Here is a 20,643-nt window from a genome sequence, read left to right on the forward strand (position 1 = left end):
AAAAGTCGATTTCCTTCGCGGCTTAACAGTTTTCCACGCTGAGCCTGAGCGTTTTTCCCACTTGCAGCATAAATATTTGAAGGCTATGAAACACGCGGTACTAGAGCATTTTTCTCTCTTCACTGAAATAACCTCATGTTTTTATTATGGAAATTAGATGTCCCTCGATGTTTACAGTACTCTTTAAGCTCAGTCCTCGCCGGGAAATCCATTCGCTTCGCAACACATGCATGTTCTCGGAACAAATGATGAGCATAAAAGAGTAATTTTCTTTGAATCCTATGCTATATAGTGCCATCCTATTTTATTCGTCGGCATTTGTTTTGCTTTTGCATGTTCTTGTGACTTTATTCGTTGAAACTGACGACCTCTTAGTGCAACAATGAACGTAAAGGCGTCGAACAAAAAGTTCTTCAATATGCTGGCTAGATTTCGCAACAAAGGTTAGCTAATAACATGTATGCAATCTTAAGAGCAATATTGTAGCTGTTTGCAGAAGAAGATATTAACACCTGTCAGATTAATCAAATTCAAGTGACATTTTTGTGTTAAAAAAGAAAAATGAAAAAAAAGAAAGAAAATTAGCATTATTCATTAGCCCGTAAATTTTATCATAATGGTGACTGGCCTTGTTAGGTAATTGTTTTAAGCTTTTTCCTTCTTTTTTTTGGTAAAAATTCATACTCTGAACACATCGTTCAAGAATAACATGAAATCTTGGTACAGTCTAAAATCTAAACATGCAGCATAAGTACTTGATATTTTCAGTGCAATACCATCACTTTAGCGATACAATTTCAAAGAAAAAAAATATAATTATCTACATCTATTTGTATGTACGTAGAAAAATGCTGTGGTTAAAATATCTTGTTTCTAGATGAACAGAGAGTTGTCTTGAATGCTGGTCTTCCCAACTTAAATTAAAAACAAAGTTTGAGAAGTGGCTTATTTTGTATATTTATCTATGAGGGAGGATGTGTATAATTGCCGCTAGAATTTTAAATAAACAAATGCAAATAAAAAGACCAGTAGAACGCATATTTTCTGCCTGTCAGATCACGCACTGATTGTGCACCTGTCATAAGCTACTTAAAACAGCACTGGCCTCAATATGAGAAAATTCTGGTGAAAGAAGATTTTCAGCGAGGAAAGTGTGTTGAAATACCACTGCAAGGTTTCCATCTTTGAGTGTACGCTGGACTCATTGTTTGGAAGTGTTAAGACTGGAAAGATTTGAAGCGTGGTTTCACTATAGCTTGCCCCTCCGTGATATCAAAACATTATACATTCATCATCAAATGGCGGCAACGTTGAAACGAAAACTTTATATTGAGATCGGCATCTTTATCCAGCTATGTAGTTTTTACTTCTCTGCAGTCATTTTTCCAATTTGCTGGGGATGTTCTGGTAAGCTGGCTATGTTCTGTACTTTATCAATACTAAATGTCGTTCCGCGTATTCTTAACGTTTGAGAGCTTCGTCATAGGCAAGCTTTTTATTGTTTCAAGTGCAAATACTCTGCTGCAACCTCTTTATGAAGAGGATCTTTAATTTGTGACTAGACGAGTTGTGGCTTTGTGACAAACTGTGCAAGGCTCGGCTCCCTCTTGTTCGAAGCCCAACGTGTATCGTATCCCTCTCAGTCAAACAGTACTTTTCCTCTGGAAGAAATTAAAACCACTCTGACGTCAACTCGTGTTTCGTCTTCCATAGTAGCTAAATTAAATTTGAGAGAGTTGATTCCGATCTAAAAGCACCCCTGAAAGGCTAATGAAGCGTCTGCTGTCTTGCGAAAACTAAATTCAAGGAATTTTAATAGTAAGCACCGTGGCAAACTGATTTTTTTCAGCCATTGCCTCGCGGCTTGCTCCTGACGAATTTATTGATCATATTTGACAGTAAATTTAAAAAGTACGTTAATGTCCCGTTTACACTTGTGGTTAACCGTTGCATCTCGCAATCCAAACTTTTTCTCAACTCTTTCGGTCAATTTTTGATTCAAAATAAATGATATTAACACACTTTGATTCTTAAATTCAGATTTCGGAGTAAATTTTTAAGAGAAATACGATGAAATGAAAGTTTATTGTATCTTACACGTCATGGAAACTCGTCACGATAGCCATTCAAATAAAGGAAGTGTTGCAGGGCTCCAAAGGAAACTTGTCACATATTTAACTATTCTTTTTCCATCAGTATCTTAACAGTAAAATTACCCTTTCCTTACGTAAATTGGTGACTTTTCGTAAAAGGATTCGTTTTTGAAACTTTCTTGGTTGATTGGCTCCTTCTCCTTTATATGGCTCATGACAACTTTTTGATCGTTTTTAGGACGCTAACGGCAACGAGGATGAAGCAACATAAAAGAACAATGCAGTAAATGGTTTGAACCCGGGGGTAACATGTGAAGGTGTAGTCTGATCGTCCGGGTGAGTGTAGTCCTGAGAAGGACTGTTGTCGGTGGTAGTGACTGACGTTTCGACAACCTGTGCGGAAGTCATCATCAGAGTGAAGTGAATGATTGTTGTCAGTAGAATGACAACAATCATTCACTTGACTCTGGTGATGACTTCCGCACAGGTTGTCGAAACGTCAGTCACTACCACCGACAACAGTCCTCAGGACTACACTCACCCGGACGATAAGACTACACCTTCACGTAAAAGAACAATGGTCAGCACGTGCGTTTAAAACTTTTTACATTTCTTCGCCGTCCTCTGCAAAACGTGAAATCACCAAAAGTTGAGTCGTCCGCGAACGGAAACCGCGACAGCAAATTTTTTGAATTTCCATTTGGAACTCAACACTGCTTATATACGTTATGCTGAAGTTGAGTTATGGCACCGTAAGACATGGTAAAACATGCAGCCATTTTTGAAATCAAAACTGAAAATAGAAATTCTTTTGTTTTGATCGACGTCTTCTTTGGCGTTGCCTTCCTGACTGCTGAAAGGTCCTTTTCATCTTGTTTAGGAGGTGGATCGCTAAAGACTAAAATGCTCCATGATTTTTATTAGTGTCAAGCCTTAAAGGCCCATTTCCATCCAAGATCCTTTGCATTCGTTTTTTTTTGCTTTGGAATCGCGCTATTGTCAAATGGCGAACTCTGATAGTCATTCACAAACACTATTAAAAAGGAAAACAAAGATTTGGTGAAGAACACAGTAAACAAATTTGCAGCTAAATATTTGAGACTGTAAAATCATAAATCGAGTCAGTGTATAAAACTTGTACAAAGCTTACTTGATGTTGAAGGAAACTGTTCGGCTTCAACTCAAAATAAAATATAAACAGATAACCAATATTGGCCAAAAGGGATTTACTTTACGCATTTCATTTATAGAATAATGACTTGTACAAATGAGATCGCTTACATACATATCTCAGGATCTCAAGTAAAAATGAGTCAAATAATTATTCTCACCTCGAGAAAATCTTCCCGGAGTCTCTAGTTCTATCGTAGGAACTCAATGCAATAACATTTCTGAGAAAGCACTGTCTGTAGTGTTACCGAAATCCATGGTTGTTTTCCTTGCCCTCCATAAATCATACACAGACTCTCGCAGTCGAATAACCTTTGCCGAGCCGGGCAGACTCGGCCTTCCTCTAGACCGCTTCTTCGGCGGCATTAACTTTTCAAATGACGTTTTTCACCGTCATACATGTAAGAATTAAAAACTATTTACTGATATGGATACTACGATAGTTTGTTGTTCGCACATCAATCAAGATGGAACTTTGAAAGCCTTAATTAGTAAGATGGAAGACGATATCAAAGCGATTCCGCAACTACGAGGAAAATAGCCTATTTTTCATATATGAAAAATGTCCGGGCGCGCAGGGCATCTCGGTTGGAAATGGGCCTTTAATGCTTTTTTACGATTCGCACAAGTGCACAGGTTTGTTCAAAGATTTTCTACTCAAAAACAATGTTGCTAAAAGTTTTCTGAGCTAACAACTCGACTGTAACGTCTCAAAATAACTACATAACCGATCCTAATTAGCTTGTACCGAGTGGTGACCATACCAAAGCTGACTTAGTCGAATGTAAACATGAAGTCGATAACATAATGTTCAAACAGACTTCTCTTTAATCTTCATATTTAAGAAATTTCTAATATGGTCATTAAGACAATCGGTGAAAAGAGTGTTGACACACTGATACTTTTCAACCCTTAATTACTTTAATTTATCTCTTTTACCCTCGTTAAGTTAACCATTTCGCCCTCTTCCACCCCAAAACAATGTTGTATCGTGTTTTTATGAATTTTAGCCAACTTTGAATGGGGGAGGAAGGTCTGTTAATGATAAGAATGTGGAAGAAACAAGAATGCTATTCTTCACATAAACAGAACTCTCCAAACATGATGTGTCACCTTATTTTGACGCTGATTAGAGGTTATGAGCTGGGAGCTAGGTTACCAGTTAATAATATGGCTTCGTTCACCTAATCAGGTGGCTAAAAACTCAATAATCGTGCTTCAGTTTTCATTAAATGGCATACTCTGTTTTTCGAAGTTTCATTTCAATCAAAGGCAATTCTCTGTCACAAACTATTGGGCTGAACTTCTCCTTAATTCCAGTGGCTGAGGAGGAATTGAGGAGGGAAAAGTCTCGAAATATTCCTAAGAGCATAAAAGCAGACCAACAAGCAGGAGTTTCAGTCCCCTAGGATACTGTATCAGGGAAAACTCTCAGAGTACAAAAAGAAAGCAACAAACCATTATCCAGTGTCTCTCGAGAGAAATTAATTTCTTAAGGATATTACCCTGCCATTCTAAACCAAAACTGTGCATGAGCTTGTTTTGTTATTTGCAATCCAAATAGGTGAAGAATGCCGATCTATTGTTTTCAAAGAACCGATACAAGAGAAAGTCATGAAGGGCCACTTGATCAGGCTTGTAGAGGTGCCCAATCAAGGCAGCTGTAATGTGCTGTGTTATATGGAGCCCAATTGTGTATCCATAAATTTTGGGCCTTCACAAGGAGGAAACTACATTTGTGAGTTGAACAATGTTTCGTACGAAAGTCCAGGTTCGTCTGACCTTCAGCGTAAACAAGATTACACCCATCTCAGTATCGAGGTAAAGTGAATTATTTTATAATAATAATAATTTAAACATATTTATACAGGATTGCTGCTTAAGTTTAGGAAAGCAAAAATTGCTATCAATGGAGGTCCTGTTAATGCAGGTCCTATCAATGCAGGTCCTATCAATGCAGGTCCTGTTTTAGATGATGAACAATTATTCTGGACCATCAGTTTGTCGGATTACTTCTTAAACTAGCCTTGCAATTGCACATGAATTACATTGAAGTGATTCCTTAGTGCGGCATTGGTCCTCCTGAGGAAAGTTTTGACCCGGTTTCGATGTTATGCAATCGAGAGATTGCGTTATTCCAAATGCTCGAGAATTTTTACTTATCAAATATGCTGTAAAACTATGAAATAACTGATCCTCGCTATTAGTACTAGTACGGAGAAATAGGTTAAGACTGGCCTAACTATCTCTTTGGTGACCCTTCCTTTGTATGGTAGTTCCAGGAACAGAGATTGCTGAAGAACTTTCAAGGAAAATTTCAATAAAAAAATCCTACTACGAGTTTTATTTATTTATGAGGAGTCACCTAAAGGGAGAATACCAAGGCTAAGATACACCAGTGGTGGCATCTCTACAATGTTAAGAAAAGAAAGAGCAAGATACCCGGGTCTAATTATAAAATGAAGGGACCAATTCTTAATCAATCAACCACTACTCAACAAACCAAATATCCAGTGCCGCGATTGATAGATTTTCAGGTTTAATGACTGATAAAGTGTAATTAGTTCCTGTCTCCGTTTACTTCAGTTATCAAAAAGCCTGAAGAAGTTATCGTTCCAGCACAAATGCGTTGCTGTGATTACATGATAACCCGGGCAAGTAAACTAACCATGGATGTTTATGATACGCAGTCATTTTGTCTTCGACAGAATCCCTGCAGCAGCAGTCCCTGTTTCAACAATGGCACATGTCAAGCTGGATACACTGATAAAGGATTTCGTTGTATATGTCCCTTAGGATTCACTGGTGTATACTGCTCGAAAGGTAATTATACGCAAAACTGTAAAATTGAGTCAATAACGAATGATAATCATAGAGGGTTCAGGAGAATAAAATTGTTTTTTTCTTTTCTTTTTTTTTTTTTTTTTTTCAATGTAGCCTGCAGCCTTGACTTTGAAAGTGGTATCGGCGGGTGGGAAATGACAGGCAGAGCTTTTATTTACCAGCCTACACTTGGCGACAATCCAAAATATCGCGGCAGAGAAAGCGCCAATCAGCAAGGGGACTGGTGGATAGGGGGAGCTGAGAAAAGGCCCAGTGAGAGCGATACCGCAGGAGGGCAGCATCCAGATGGACCCGACGTACCCCACGGAACTCTCACCTCACCTTGTTTTCGTATCGTCGGCAAGAATATCTCGTTTCTCATTGGTGGGGGATGTACCGTAACTAATGTTCGTGCGGAGCTTATAGTCAACAACCAGGTGAGATTCTTCACTTAATTTGACTATTATGTGTCTTTCTATTCTTTCAAAATAGCCTAGGTAGATTGATCAAAGTATCAGAAATTTGATCAAAAGTGAGATATTTACGAGAAATATATGTATTTAAAAAGTAAAATCAAAACATTTTTTTACCCTTGGTAATTATCTGAGTAAGTGATGATGATCCTGGTAATAATTAAGTGTAGAAAACGTTTGGATTTACTTTTCAAATATTTTTAGTTAGAAATTGCTTATTTTGAGGTTACTGAAGGGAGAGTCTGCGAGATAACCAATTACGTGTCTGGCACACTATATTTCACTTTTATAGTCTTTGGCTTTCCCTCCCTCGAAACGAAAAGTTTTATTTCCTAAGATTAAAGTATTGCAAGTCAATTGATGTATGATATATTCATTTTAGATATGTCAGCAAAAGTCGAAACAAGGTTTAAAAATTTTTGTGTTTGTTGTTACGTTTAGGTCGTCAGAAATGAGACAGGAAACTGTTCAGAGACAATGTTCCGTAAGAGTTGGGACGTAGAGGAGTTTATTGGTCAATACGCGCAAGTCAGACTCATTGACAAGAAGAGTTGCTGTTATGGTCACATCAACTTTGATGACCTTAAAGGAGACATCGTTTGTCCTCACTATTTTGACGAGAAAAACTGAAGAGACCGCGGCTCCTAAAACTGACATATCACCTCGTCTGTTTTTTTTTAAATACTTACCTTGAAAGTATGATTAAACAGCTTTTGACGTACTACAGTACGAGAATTATTTGTCTACCGAGTGGGCAGTGAATTTGTGATTTGCATTTTCTGTCGCTAGCCTTTTCAATTACTTCAATCGTTTATTTTTAGGTTGTCAGGAAGGACACAGGAAAATATAAAAAAAGAACTCGGCCAATATCCAGCCATCTTGACCTCACGCTTATAGCTGATAACCCATATATATTGTGCTCCTTAAATTATGGCAGTCTAACGAAAAAAAAAAAAAAAAGAAGGAGACTAGTAAAGGAAAACTTATATAATTAGCTCTCTAATTTGTTAAAGAGATGATGTTTCATTAGTATTGAGCAAGAAACCAGCGTAAAAGGGCTTTTCTATTCATCTTTATAGATTTGTCTTTAATTAATTGTTATCTTCACCTCTAACAGGCGGTCACCTCTATTAAGCGCCCAAAGGCATGTTGTTATTGTCTTCCACCTGTACTGAACGGTGACATAAAGCAAAAGACAAATCAATCTCTCAGTCTTTCAATTTTTCTTTTGTTTATTTTTGAGGGAGTTATTAATAGCATTTTGTATCGCGTTTTTTTTTACAATGCTTTTATTCTGTGGGACCTGTATTTAGCGGTCAGCCTGCCATTGGCGGTCACCTCGCCATTCCCCGCAGGTGACTGCATAATACAGGCTCGACTATATTTTTGTCAGTGACTGCTGAGGCCATTTTTCCTTTAACTTCAGGATCAAAGTAAGGGCAAACACGTAAAAGGTCGATGCTTCTTCAGTTTTTAGTGTGAGCAACAAATAGCTTTAAAAAAAAAACTGTTTAACCGTCTGCGAACAAAATTCAGTACATTGAATTGGTAGTACTTGTTGTAGAATCGAAGCATCGTTGAGGTTTGCCCTTTGAGTCGTCATAATCAAATTAAAATGAATTCAAAAATGAATAATAAAATGAATTAAAGCCAATAGAACGCATTTTAGACAGACTTGTTTATTTGCCAACAACTGAGGGCTCACATCGTTTTCAGAAAACGCAATTTCACGAGCAAAATATTGATTTATCCATAGCATACCTTAAGACAAAAGGTTCCCCTAATATTGAGCTCGTCTTCTGCCAATCGACGCTATGTTCGAGTGTGCCTTGGAGCGTGAAGCTGCGGAGCTGGTAAAGCGCTAAATTGGAAAATCATTCCCTAGTTGACCAGAGACACTTTGTTGGAAATTGTTTTCTAGCTGGCTCATTGTCTCATGAAGCTTCAAATCTGTTAAAATAGTAGAAAGCGACTGTCTTGTGCTAGACTATACAAGCATCTATGCAAATTAACTTGATTTGCTTGATAAGAGAGATTTGAGAAGCAACACTTCGAGCAAATACGCTTATAACGCAAGCCTTATCAATATGGCTCGTTTATGCGAAGTTTAGTCGTTTGATAATAGTCAACAGCTCCCGTATGAGTAACGTTTGATTTACTTCTTTCCAATCTCTAAATTTAGCCTCACGTAAAACGCCGCGAGACACCTACCCCTCGCTAATTTTTATTTTATCGACTCGAAAAGTTCGTGATCATGAAAAACTTAGCTGTCAATGATATATCATCAACGAACGCTTTTCATTCCACTAATTTATTCTCGTTTTTCTCGTTGCCATGTTCCTACCAATAACGTAGCTCCATTCTCTGCTTTTAAAAGCACACACAACCCACAATTCCTCTATTCGCTCCGACGAAGGGCTAACGCTCGAAACGTCAGCTTTTGTAATCGTTACGGTGGCCAATTTACCATTTCAACATTTTTGATATATCCAAATTATTTCGTTACTCCCACCGACGCAGCCCCAAACAGTTTCTTTCGAAACTATTAGCCTTTTATCATCATATTAACTTAATGGTGCGTCATTAATTAAACACCTCAGTATATTAGAGAAGTTCGATAAGACTATAGCTTCTGTGAAATGATACCGTATTTAGAGAAACAACCGCGGATGAGCTTGACATCCTTCCTCTCATGCGATAAAATAACAGAAAATGATGTTCACGGATTCTAAAGACTTTGGATAACGGATTCCTCAAATAGAGCCATTTTGAGGGCAATAAAATTGTTTTACCCATTGCTTTCGTCTGATTGGCGGAATAGCTAATGGCCGATTCCACGCTGGCGTCTTTGTGTCCAGTAGCGTACATAATCCATAATCATTAAAGCAGCACCTGTCTTAGCCACGAACGACAGCAAGAATACCTCCTTGAAAAATTCTGTTGAACAAGCCAACCGGAGTCAGTTCAAGTTCTGCAAAAATTTACGTAAACGCATTGAAATCCACAGTAATTTTTCACCTTCACCTGGACAGAGATAACTGTTGTTAAAATTATGTAAACTGCTGTTTCAACCCGTAGCTAGTAACTTTTTCTCCTAGAAAACAAACAAATGGCGGAAACGTGCAGAAGGAAACTCGAAGCTTCCGTTTTAATCTTAAGCTTCTTCTTTCAAAGCGGTATCATTATTCCTATTTCCTCTGAATGTTCCGGTAAGTCAACTGTGTTTTAAATTTGTTTTTAACCGATATTCCTTCAATTTATTTCCATAGTTTTAATTAAACTTTGTTTTCTTTTTTTTTTTAATTTACGAACCATGGATTCGCTATTACTGGTCCCATTGATGAGAATACTATGAAAATTAATGTCAATTATAATTGTTATATCTTCTCACTGAAAAATATTCATTACCGCCGCTGTTCAATCAATCAATCAATCAATCAATTTATTTAACGTGGTCAGAACGCTTAGCTAAAAGCTAGTTTACAGGTACGCCACGAAATAAAAAGAAAAAAGGAAATTATAAAGCCTTGTGAAGGTATATAAATTTAAATAAATTAAGAATTAAGAACTAGAATATATAAAATGTAAAATGTAATCATTAAAAACAGGCTAATATTAAAATATAAGAATTTAATAATGTAGTCAACGAGTTGAAATATAATTAAAAATAGATCCTCACCGCGCTAGAGTCCCGTGAGATCTAATGTTTTTAAGTAATTTTTAAAACTAGTAAATGTCTGTATCTTTCGAGACTCGTCCGGTAAAGCGTTCCATAGTTTCGATGCAGCATATCTCCATGATCTTAACCCGAAGGTTGTTGATTTTACTTTTGGGAGGTCCAGTATTGTGGTGCCCCTAAGATTATAAGTGGAGCACCTAACTGTTATAAGATCACGTAAGCTTTTTGGTCCTGCATCACTAGTTAATATCTTAAAGACAGTGGACAAAATTTTCGCTAATCGCTGTTCACGAAGACTTGAGAGACCGATACGCTTACAAAGTTCCTCATAAGGGGAGGACTTATCTCTAAAAACAAAACGGAGCGCACGTTTGTTCACCAACTCTAACTTGTCAGCTGATTTCTTATTACAGAAGTGCCACGTTTCGGAGCAGTAATTAAAGTGTGGTAAAATGAAGGCTTTGTAAAGATCCCTTCTAGTCTCGAAAGACAACATTTTCTGCATCCTTTTTAACACAGCCACAGTTCTCGCTGTTGGCGAGCTCTATTTCCAATAGAATTATGCAACCGATATATGGAGCATAGTGGGGTTCTTTCTCACTTTTAATAGTTCTTTCTGCTAGGATCGACTTTACAAGGAATGTACATTAATTGCTTTCTTCTTGGACGGGTAACTCGCCTTTAGTTAAAAGTAAAAAACTAACGGTAAAATTACAGAGATATCTCCTACAACAAGTTCTTTCTTCGGTAAAAAGTTTCAAACTCCTGGGATAACGTATCAGGTAAAACTCTCAGAGTAAAAAGAAGGCAGCAATAAACCATTAGGGAGTGTCTCTCGAGCAAATTAATTTCTTAAGAATACTACCATGCCAGCATCTTATTCTAAACCAAAACAGTGCACGAACTTGTTTTGTTATTTGCAAACCAAATAGGTCAAGCATGCCGATCTATTGTTTTCAAAGAACCCATACAGGAAAAAGTCATGAAAGGCCATCTGATTAGGCTTGAACAGGTGCCCCATCAAGGCGGCTGTAATGTGCTGTGTTATTTGGAGCCCAATTGTATGTCCATAAATGTTGGGCCTCAAGGAGAGAGCTACATTTGTGAGTTAAACAATGCTTCGGACGAAAGCCCAGGTTCGTCGGACCTTCAGAGTAAACGATATTATACCCATCTCAGTATCGAGTGAAAATAACTCATTTTAGACAATGAATAATTATTGTGGGCGATCTGTTTGTGAGATTACTTCTTAAAACTTTGATACATGACGTCAAGCGATAAGGCTATAGCTTTTTTGAAATGAATACCGTATATATTAAGAGAAACAGCCGCAGATGAGCTTGACATCCTACCTCTCTTGCGATACAATAACAAAACAATGTTCACGGTTTCTAGAGACTTCGGATAACGGTTTCCTCAAATACAGCCGTTTTGAGGGCAATAAAATTGTTTTACCCATTGCTTTCGTCTGATTGGCTGAATCGCTAATGGATATTCCCCGCTGGCGTCTTTGTGTCCAGTAGCGTACATAATCCATAATCATTAAAGCAGCACCTGTCTTAGCCACGAACGACAGCAAGAATATCTCCTTGAAAAATTCTGTTGAACAAGCCAACTGGAGTCAGTTCAAGTTCTACGAACATTTACGTAAACGCATTGAAATCAACAGCAAATTTTTACCGTCAGCTGGACAGAGATGACTGTTTTTAAAATAATGTAAATTGCTGTTTCAACGCGTAGCTGGTAAATTTTTCTCCTAGAAAACAAATAAATGGCGGAAACGTGCAGAAGGAAACTCGAAGCTTCCGTTTTACTCTTAAGCATCTTCTTTCAAAGCGGCATCATTATTCCGATTTCCACTGAATGTTCAGGTAAGTCAACTGTGTTTTGAATTTGTTTTTACCGATATTCCTTCAATTCATTTCCATAGTTTAAATAAAACCTTTTTTTTCCTTTTTTTTCTTGGAAATTTACAAACGATGGATTTGCTATTACTTGTCCCACTGATGAGAGTGAAAATTAATTTCAATTAGAATAATAATTTATTGTTATATCTTCTCACTGAAAAATACGCATTAGCGCCACTGTTGGCGAAACTCTATTTCCAGTAGAATTATGCAACTGACATATGGAGCACAATGGGGTTCTTTCTCACTTTTAATAGTTCTTTCTGCTAGGATCGAATTTAGAAGGGATGTACATTATATGCTTTCTTCTTTGACGGGTAACTCGCCTCTGGTTTTCACAACTTGATTAAGCGTACTTTCAAAAACTAACGGTAAAATTACAGATATATCTCCAAAGACAAGTTCTTTCTTCGGTAAAAGTTTCAAACTCCTGGGATAACGTAGCAGGGAAAACTCTCAGAGTAATAAACCATTATGGAGTGTCTCTCGAGGCAAATTAATTTCTTAAGAATTTTACCCTGCCATTATCTTATTTTAAACCAAAACAGTGTAGGAACTTGTTTTGTTGTTTGTCAACCAAATAGGTCAAGAATGCCGATCCATTGTTTTCAAAGAACCCATACAGGAAAAAGTCATGAAAGACCACTTGATTAGGCTTGAAGAGGTGCTCCATCAAGGCAGCTGTAATGTGCTGTGTTATTCGGAGCCCAATTGTGTGTCCATAAATGTTGGGCCTTCACAAGGAGGGAACTACATTTGTGAGTTAAACAATGCTTCGAACGAAAGCCCAGGCTCGTCCGACCTTCAGAGCAAACAAGATTATACCCATCTCAGTATCGAGGTAAAGTGAGTTATTTTAGACAATGAACAATTATTGTGGGCGATCAGTTTGACGGATTACCTCTTAAAGTAGCCTTGCAATTCTTGTACATGTATTGAATTGAAGTGATTCCTCAGTATTGCTTTCCGCATCCTGAGAAACTTTTTGACCTGATTTCGATGTTATGAAATTGAGAGATTTTTCCTTCTCTTATATATGACATTCTTCCAAACGCTAGGGAATTTTACTTATCCATCAAATGTTTTTTTTTTTCCTTTTTTTTTTCAAGTATTACTTTATGTACTTTATGAAACTATCAAGAAATATGCTGTGAAACGATGAAATAGCCCACGTGATTAGTACTAGTTCGGGCATAAAAAGGGCAAGATTTGCCTATCCGCTATCTCTTTGGTGACCCGTCCTTTGTATGGTAGTTCTAGAAACAGGGATTGGTGGAGAATTGGCAAGAAAAATGTCAATTAAAAAATCCTTCGATAACTTTTATTTATTTATGAAGGATCACCTGGAAAGGGGAGAATATCAAAGCTAAGATACACCAGTGTTGTCATCTCTGCAATGTTAAAAAAAAAAAACAAGAAAAACAAGATACTCGTTGCTAAAATGAAGGGAACCATTCAAAAGAAATCATGATCAATCGCTACTCAAAAAACCAAATGGTTTAGGGACTGATAAAGTGCTTCTTGTTTGTACTTATTTTATAAAAAGCCTAAAATATTTATAATTCCAGCAAGAATGCGTTCTTTAATTTGAGTTTACATGATAACCCAGGCAAGCAAACTAACTATAGATGTTTATGATACCCATTTATTTTGCCTTTAACAGAATTCCTGCAGCAGCAGTCCCTGTTTCAACAATGGCACATGTCAAGTTGGATACACTGATAAAGGATTTCGCTGTAAATGTCCTTTAGGATTCACTGGTGCAATCTGCAGCAAAGGTATTCAAATAAAAAACTGTGAAGTGGAATCAATACCGAATGATTATATTCAGGTGGATAAGAATTTCCTATTTTTATTATAGCCTGCAGCTTTGACTTTGAAGATGGAATCGGCGGGTGGGAAATGATAGGCAGAGCTTTCATTTACCAGCCTACATTTGGTGACAATCCAACATATCGCCGCAGAGAAAGCGCCAATCTGCAAGGGGACTGGTGGATAGGGGGAGCTGAGAAACGGCCCAGTGAGAACGATACCGCCGGGGTTCAGCATTCAGATGGACCCGATGTACCCCAAGGAACTCTCACCTCACCTTGTTTTCGTATCGTTGGCAATACTATCTCGTTTCTCATCGGTGGGGGATGTGACTTAGGTAATGTTCGTGCAGAGCTTATTGTTGACAACCAGGTGAGATTATGCGGCACTTCGACCATTATATTCAGTCTTTAATTCTTGTGAAACAACCTAAGTAGATTGATCAGAGTATCAGAGGTTTGCTTTTTCAAAATTGCGAAACCATTTTGAGCTTCGTAATATCCATAAAGGTTGCTTATTTTGAATTTCCTCTGAGGAAAGTTCACGAGATAACCAACTATGCGTCTAGCACATTATACTTTGCGTTATTTCTCTTTGGCTTACCATCGCTCGAAACGAAAGTATTTTTCCCCAAGTTCAAAGCATTGCAAGTCAATTAATGTACGATATATTCATGTTAGATATGTCAGCAATCGTCGAAACTAAGGTTTAAAAGCTTTTGCGTTTGTCATTACGTTAAGGTCGTCAGAAATGAGACAGGGAATTGTTCAGAGACAATGTTCCGTAAGAGCTGGGACGTAGAGGAGTTTATTGGTCAATATGCGCAAGTCAGACTTGTAGATGAGAGTTCTGGTGGTTACGGTCATATCAACTTTGATGACCTTAAAGGAGATATCATTTGTCCTCACGATTTAGACGAGATAAACTGAAAAGACAGCGGCTCTTGAAACTGACACATCACCTCAAGTGAGAATTTTTAAAAATAGTCACCTTGAAAGTATGATTAAACAGCTTTTGACGTAATAGTTGCTTTGTGCTGGCATAAATAGGCACAAATCACTCTGTTTTTTCAGCAGTAGCAAAGCATTTTGAAACAATTTTAGCACATGTCTGTGAAGGCTATAGTCATATAATCCAATTGTTATATCGGTTTGCTGCGAGAATAAGGAGATTCAATTACTTTAGATGCTAGCAATCGCATATCAAAGTGTTTTATTCGTTGAAACGTCTTTTGAAGGCATTAAAGTACACACGATATTTACTTTGCAAAATCCATAGCTGTAAAAGCTATAAACCCCCAAATTCATCGTCACGGGTTCCTCTTAAGCACATTAAAGACCTCACAGCAGAAAGCATAAATAAACCACAGTTCATCATCCCACATATCACACCGAAAAAGATCAAGGAGTCGCTAAAACTCATGCCATACCACAAGGCGGCGGGTTCTGAAGGTCTCAGTGCTAGGGTACTGAAAATAGTTGTCCCTGCAATCTACTTACCACTAAGCCGGCTTATCAACCACTGCATTGATATGGGCAATTTCCCGTCTGCATGGTAAACTGCCAAAGCTACGTCTTTTTACAAGGGGCGAGGAAGTAAAGACGACAAGAGCAATTGTCGTCCAATCTCAGTACTCTCTTTACTATAAAAAAATTTTGAGAAAAATATCCACCAAGCCCTGTACAACTTCATGAGAAACAACAACTTGTTGTACACCTTGCAGTAAGGTTTCCGAAGATCCTACTCTACGGAGACAGCGCTCTATCAGTGTTGTGGATGAAACGACACGTTTTTGATAAAATATCGGGACCTAGACGATCCATTAAGATCACCGATCACTTCACGTACACCTCCGCCAATGTAATCTATTGCATAACTTACACTTATTGTAAAAAGATATACATCGGCGAAACAGGCAGAAGACTAGGTGACCAATTCCGAGAACACCTTCGAGACGTGGAAAGGAATGACAAGGACACATCGAAACCAGTCGCTAGACATTTTGATTTACCTAATCATTCTAAGCAACATATGGCAATCTGCGGTCTTTCTTTACACTTAGGTAGCACGGAAAGCCGTAAAAATCTTGAACAAAAGCTCAAGACATCTTTCAAACCGGCAGTCTAAATCCCACAGGGATCAACGAACGCTTTTCATTCCACTAATTTACTCTTGTTTTTCTCGTTGCCATGTTCCCACCAGTAACGTAGCTCCATTTTATGCCTTTCAAAGCACACACAACCCACAACTCCTCTATTCGCTCCGACGAAGGGCTAACGCTCGAAACGTCAGCTTTTGTAATCATTGCGGTGGCCAATTTGCCATTTCAACTTTGTTGATCTATCCAAATTATTTCGTTACTCCCACCGACGCAGCCCCAAACAGTTTCTTTCGAAAGTATCAGCCTTGATTTAAGATAAGTCTTATTTTTACTCACATTTTCCCCTTTTACCTCGGTATGACGTCCTGGGCAACAGTCCCCTTGTAGGCCATTCAGAAGCTATCATACAATAGACTTAGGTGCTTCAGTAGTTGCGGTTGCACTCAACAGCTCATTGATGAGTTTCACGTTCCCTGATTCCGCATCCGTTACGAATATTGTTTCCCCAACAGTACAAATTACGTATGGTTCAACCACTCTGACCACTCCCCACTTGAATCGTTACTCACCTTGTCGACTGAGTTAAATACTTTGACTTGATAAGCTCCAGAATCTCTAAAGAACAAAGGGTTTTATAAGGGCGTAAATCGTTTGATTTCTGAGCAAGAATTGGTCTCGTTCTTTGACACATATCAACTGGTCCACCCTCTAGATCGATCTAGATTAAAGGAATACAAACCACCAATAGTACTTGGATACTATATCACTCTTTGCTTATCATCTGTACATACTAATCCTTCGTCCCTTGCAATACAAAGGGCGGTGGGGCTGGGTAAAGGTGGCTCAATGTGAACACGATCAAGATGAGTTATCCTTCGGACGTGCGATCTGCTTAAGGTGTTGAGCAAGGCACTTACGTAAAGTTGCGACAGTTCCCTCAAGGGAAAGTTTTTAGGCTCTCAGCTTGCTTTCCAGCTCGGTGCGAGATCGAAGGTAGGGTACAATCGCACTGATTCTTTATGTCAATAGACCGAATTTTCATGTTGCCACGTTCTATGAAAAAACCTACCCTACAAGAAAAACATACGTCTCTAGCGTATTTGTATCCCATTTCCTCTTCGAATATATCTGCTGGTTGATGAAGACAGATTCGTAGTAATCTTGTAGAGCAGAGAGTAAAGTCATAATCAAGTACAAGAATGCTACTCTTTGATCCTGAACAAACGCGACAGGATGGGAACATGCACCAGGCATGCTGGACTTTCAATATCTGTACTTTGATACATTTGATGACTGACAATCGCTTGCTTGTTTAACGGTCGACGGTAAAAATGATACTTTTTCGACGGTTAATGGTTAATATTTTGGCTGTAGAACAGTTGACGGTGAACCTCGGCCCATTGAGACCCTCCAATCAGACTGATTAAAGCTCATCACAATTCTTTGCTTACATAGGTTCTAAAAATCAAATTTGGTCGTTGAAATTTGCGAAACCGTCTCCTGTCTCCGTAAGATAGAAAGATTGCAAGCTAAATTAGATCCGCGCGAACTTCGCTATCTGTTAACAGGTGAGACCGTCTGGTGGAATTCTACGTTGTAATATTTCCCTCTCTGCCTTCTTTTATTGGGCAACACTGATATGCAATGTCATATACAGCTATAGCATGTGGGCATGAGCCATTCGGCGATCCTTCAACTACTAGGCAAGATTGTGCACGGTAACTTGTGAGCAACTTTCAGCGTTTTCAGCAACTTTTTATATTGCGAGCAACAGTCAGCAACCTGGAGCAACTTTTGCTTTCCTAGGCAACTTTTGAGTCAACAAATTGTTAAAAGCTGACCAAACAATCAGACAGGTCTTTATCAAAAAGTTTTTGTTAAAACTGGTCTAAACAAAGGATGTCGTCCGTTTTTACAAATTATTTATAAAATAACATGTGCGCCCACAAACTGGATAGCAGCTATCAATCTAACGGGCGCTTACATCCAGCGGTTATTCGCTCCAACAATAGAGCTGCCCGCGCGTGCGAGGCATCACGATTAGAAGCTGAAATGTCTGACGAGGAAAATGAAAGTAATCAGGTATTGACCCTATTGAGGTTACCATAGCCGCTAGGGCAACTCTTAATAGTCCTGCCAGAGCTTCAGTCGCTAGAAAGCGCAAAATTCTCGTCAACGAAGGCAAATACGAACAACTAGAAGTGGTACTCGACCTCGTCCTCCGGGAAAGGAAGCACAACATGCGCTTGGGATCGCGTGAAAGACTATTCAAAAGATCTTTAGAAAATACTTTCTATTATTATTCTATCTTTTCGCAGCCTCCGCTCATTTCATTCAAACGCGACAAAAACATAGGCAATTTTTTGGTCAGAAGCTCTTTTCAGACTAATGACCAACCAGGCACTTTTAAATGCGCTCGTGCACGATGCAAAACGTGTCCTTTCATTCACAACACTGATAAAATATCGGGACCTAAACGATCCATTAAGATCACCGATCACTTCACGTGCACCTCCGCCAATGTAATCCATTGCATAACTTGCACTTATTGCAAAAAGATATACATCGGCGAAACAGGCAGAAGACTAGGTGACCGATTCCGAGAACACCTTCGAGACGTGGAAAGGAATGACAAGGACACATCGAAACCAGTCGCTAGACATTTTAATTTACCTAACCATTCTAAGCAACATATGGCAATCTGCGGTCTTTCCTTGCACTTAGGTGGCACGGAAAGCCGTAAAAATCTTGAACAAAAGCTCATCTTTCAAACCGGCAGTCTAAATCCCACAGGGATCAACGAACACTTTTCATTCCACTAATTTATTCATGTTTTTCTCGTTGCCATGCTTCCACCAATAACGTAGCTCCATTTTCTGCCTTTAAAAGCACACACAACCCACAATTCCTCTATTCGCTCCGACGAAGGGCTAACGCTCGAAACGTCAGCTTTTGTAATCATTACGGTGGCCAATTTACCATTTCAACTTTGTTGATATATCCAAATTATTTCGTTACTCCCACCGACGCAGCCCCAAACAGTTTCTTTCGAAACTATCAGCCTTTATACTTTCTATTATTAGTTACGTTGATAATATATTTATCACAACAAATGATGCTAAATTACGCATAAGTCATGTTTTAAGTAGTAATCTAGAACAAAATGACTCTCAAAAGTAAGCAACTCTTTTAAATTTGGGTGCCAACTTTTAAATTTTTGAGCAACTTTAGAGCAACTTTTGGGTGTATTGTCAAGCAACTTCCGGTGGATTTACTATCACAATCTATTCATGCCTAAATACATCCTCTAGACGAGCTCTTAGCGCCAATGAAATGTAACAGTTGCTCCGGGGCAGATTTAAGCATGTCCCGTATGTGCTCGTAAAATGCTAAGAACTTGCTGACTGGAATTTCCAAATGTTGCTGAAAAAACTGCCAAAATCCCAAAAGATGCTGGCAAAATAGCTTTTACCTAAATTTCTTGATTTTTTTGGGATAAAAGTTAAGCAAAAGTTTAATTTTTCGATCTTCGCAATAGTCACTAAAATCACTCGAGAGAAATAGTTTGGAACTTAGCTTTAAAGAGTTGCGCGTAAATATAGGCGAAATTTAAGGATATTCATGACTAAAGCCTAATTGAAGAAAACATGCTTCATCTGGCTTTTTGTTGAGCTACACGATATCGAATAACAGGTTATGTATTCAAAAGGTTGATAGACATTCAAGAATTTTGCATAAATTGAAGTTTTTCTATGAAATCGTTGACTGGTTCGTGCTTAATTGGTTTATGCTTTATTTTGCGAAAACATTTCTCAGATATACAAAGATTTCTCGCTGTTACTAGAATCGTACAAAGTTCCTCCAATCATCCAAAGTTGCTTAAAAGCTTCCGAGCACAATGGGGAAAGGCCTTGCAGGTAATAAATTTAGCTAATGAAGACGTTAGGAAAATTTGTGGTCTTTAATTGATATTAATTAAGGGTCCCTTAAGAAAGTCGATCTAGAACTCTTATTGTGGATGCAGAATAGTTAAAGCTAATAAGGTTTTCGATTTCCAAAGAGGCTTAAGTAAACTTTATGTTAGCCTGTTAACAATCCACGGTGGTGTCCTTGTATTATCGTTAGTCTAAACTGATCACGAGCGATCTGGATACAAAGAATCATGTAAGTTAGACAAAGGTGGCAGGATTTGGAGAATTCTAACCAAGACAGTTATATTGCCCTAAAAGTAACAAACTCCCACTGGAAGTGTAAGCGTGGCAAGTTTAGGGTCTTCTGTTGAACGGGCTTATATTAATTGTTCGTCATCCTGTTAATTATTCAATGTAGAAGTGTCCCACGCATCCTACAAAAATCGTGTGAATATGCAATTAGAATAGAAAATGAAAAAACAAAGTTTATGCATCAAACGGATATTCATAATTATTTAAGGACGCCTTAACCAAGTGTTCATCATATTCGATCCAATTCTTTCGATAAAATAGAAATATAAAGGGGCGTTCTGTCCATTAAAGTTCTCCGAAAAGTAGTAGTTTAAATTGTCGTGTCAAAAATATGATCACGAAAGATAAAGTTGGAGTTCACC

The 20,643-nt window shown here is 38.2% G+C and overlaps 2 protein-coding genes across 4 annotated transcripts; both read left to right on the forward strand.

Moving 5' to 3' along the window:
• The first annotated feature begins 837 nt into the window (after positions 1–837).
• Positions 838–7,280, forward strand: LOC111345951 (uncharacterized). 2 transcript variants are annotated; one of them, XM_088729718.1, is made up of 5 exons: positions 838–1,407; positions 4,858–5,084; positions 5,972–6,086; positions 6,201–6,523; positions 7,001–7,280. In XM_088729718.1, the coding sequence occupies exons 1-5, from the start codon at positions 1,299–1,301 to the stop codon at positions 7,187–7,189; spliced, it is 963 nt and encodes a 320-aa protein (XP_088585844.1). In that variant the 5' UTR covers positions 838–1,298; the 3' UTR covers positions 7,190–7,280. The 2 variants fall into 2 exon arrangements, with proteins under 2 accessions (XP_088585844.1, XP_022808980.2); XM_022953245.2 differs by having other exon boundaries at positions 839–1,407; positions 4,828–5,084.
• Positions 7,281–9,436: 2,156 nt separating this feature from the next.
• LOC111346041 (uncharacterized) lies at positions 9,437–15,218 on the forward strand. Of its 2 annotated transcripts, XM_022953330.2 has the most exons (6): positions 9,437–9,768; positions 11,999–12,109; positions 12,730–12,986; positions 13,809–13,923; positions 14,007–14,329; positions 14,698–15,218. In XM_022953330.2, the coding sequence occupies exons 2-6, from the start codon at positions 12,010–12,012 to the stop codon at positions 14,884–14,886; spliced, it is 984 nt and encodes a 327-aa protein (XP_022809065.1). In that variant the 5' UTR covers positions 9,437–9,768; positions 11,999–12,009; the 3' UTR covers positions 14,887–15,218. The 2 variants fall into 2 exon arrangements, with proteins under 2 accessions (XP_022809065.1, XP_088585845.1); XM_088729719.1 differs by lacking the exon at positions 9,437–9,768 and having other exon boundaries at positions 11,684–12,109.
• The last annotated feature ends 5,425 nt before the right edge of the window (positions 15,219–20,643 follow it).

This window comes from Stylophora pistillata, chromosome 8 (genome assembly GCF_964205215.1).
Source record: "Stylophora pistillata chromosome 8, jaStyPist1.2, whole genome shotgun sequence".
In the NCBI taxonomy this organism is placed as follows: domain Eukaryota; kingdom Metazoa; phylum Cnidaria; class Anthozoa; order Scleractinia; family Pocilloporidae; genus Stylophora; species Stylophora pistillata.

Coding starts and splice junctions, on each gene's coding strand:
- LOC111345951 (XM_022953245.2), top strand. CDS start 1,299: ATGGCGGCAACGTTGAAACGAAAACTTTATATTGAGATCGGCATCTTT. Junction 5,085..5,971: donor ACACCCATCTCAGTATCGAG/GTAAAGTGAATT, acceptor TGTCTTCGACAG/AATCCCTGCAGCAGCAGTCC. Junction 6,087..6,200: donor TGGTGTATACTGCTCGAAAG/GTAATTATACGC, acceptor TTTTCAATGTAG/CCTGCAGCCTTGACTTTGAA.
- LOC111346041 (XM_022953330.2), top strand. CDS start 12,010: ATGGCGGAAACGTGCAGAAGGAAACTCGAAGCTTCCGTTTTACTCTTA. Junction 12,987..13,808: donor ATACCCATCTCAGTATCGAG/GTAAAGTGAGTT, acceptor TGCCTTTAACAG/AATTCCTGCAGCAGCAGTCC. Junction 14,330..14,697: donor AGCTTATTGTTGACAACCAG/GTGAGATTATGC, acceptor CATTACGTTAAG/GTCGTCAGAAATGAGACAGG.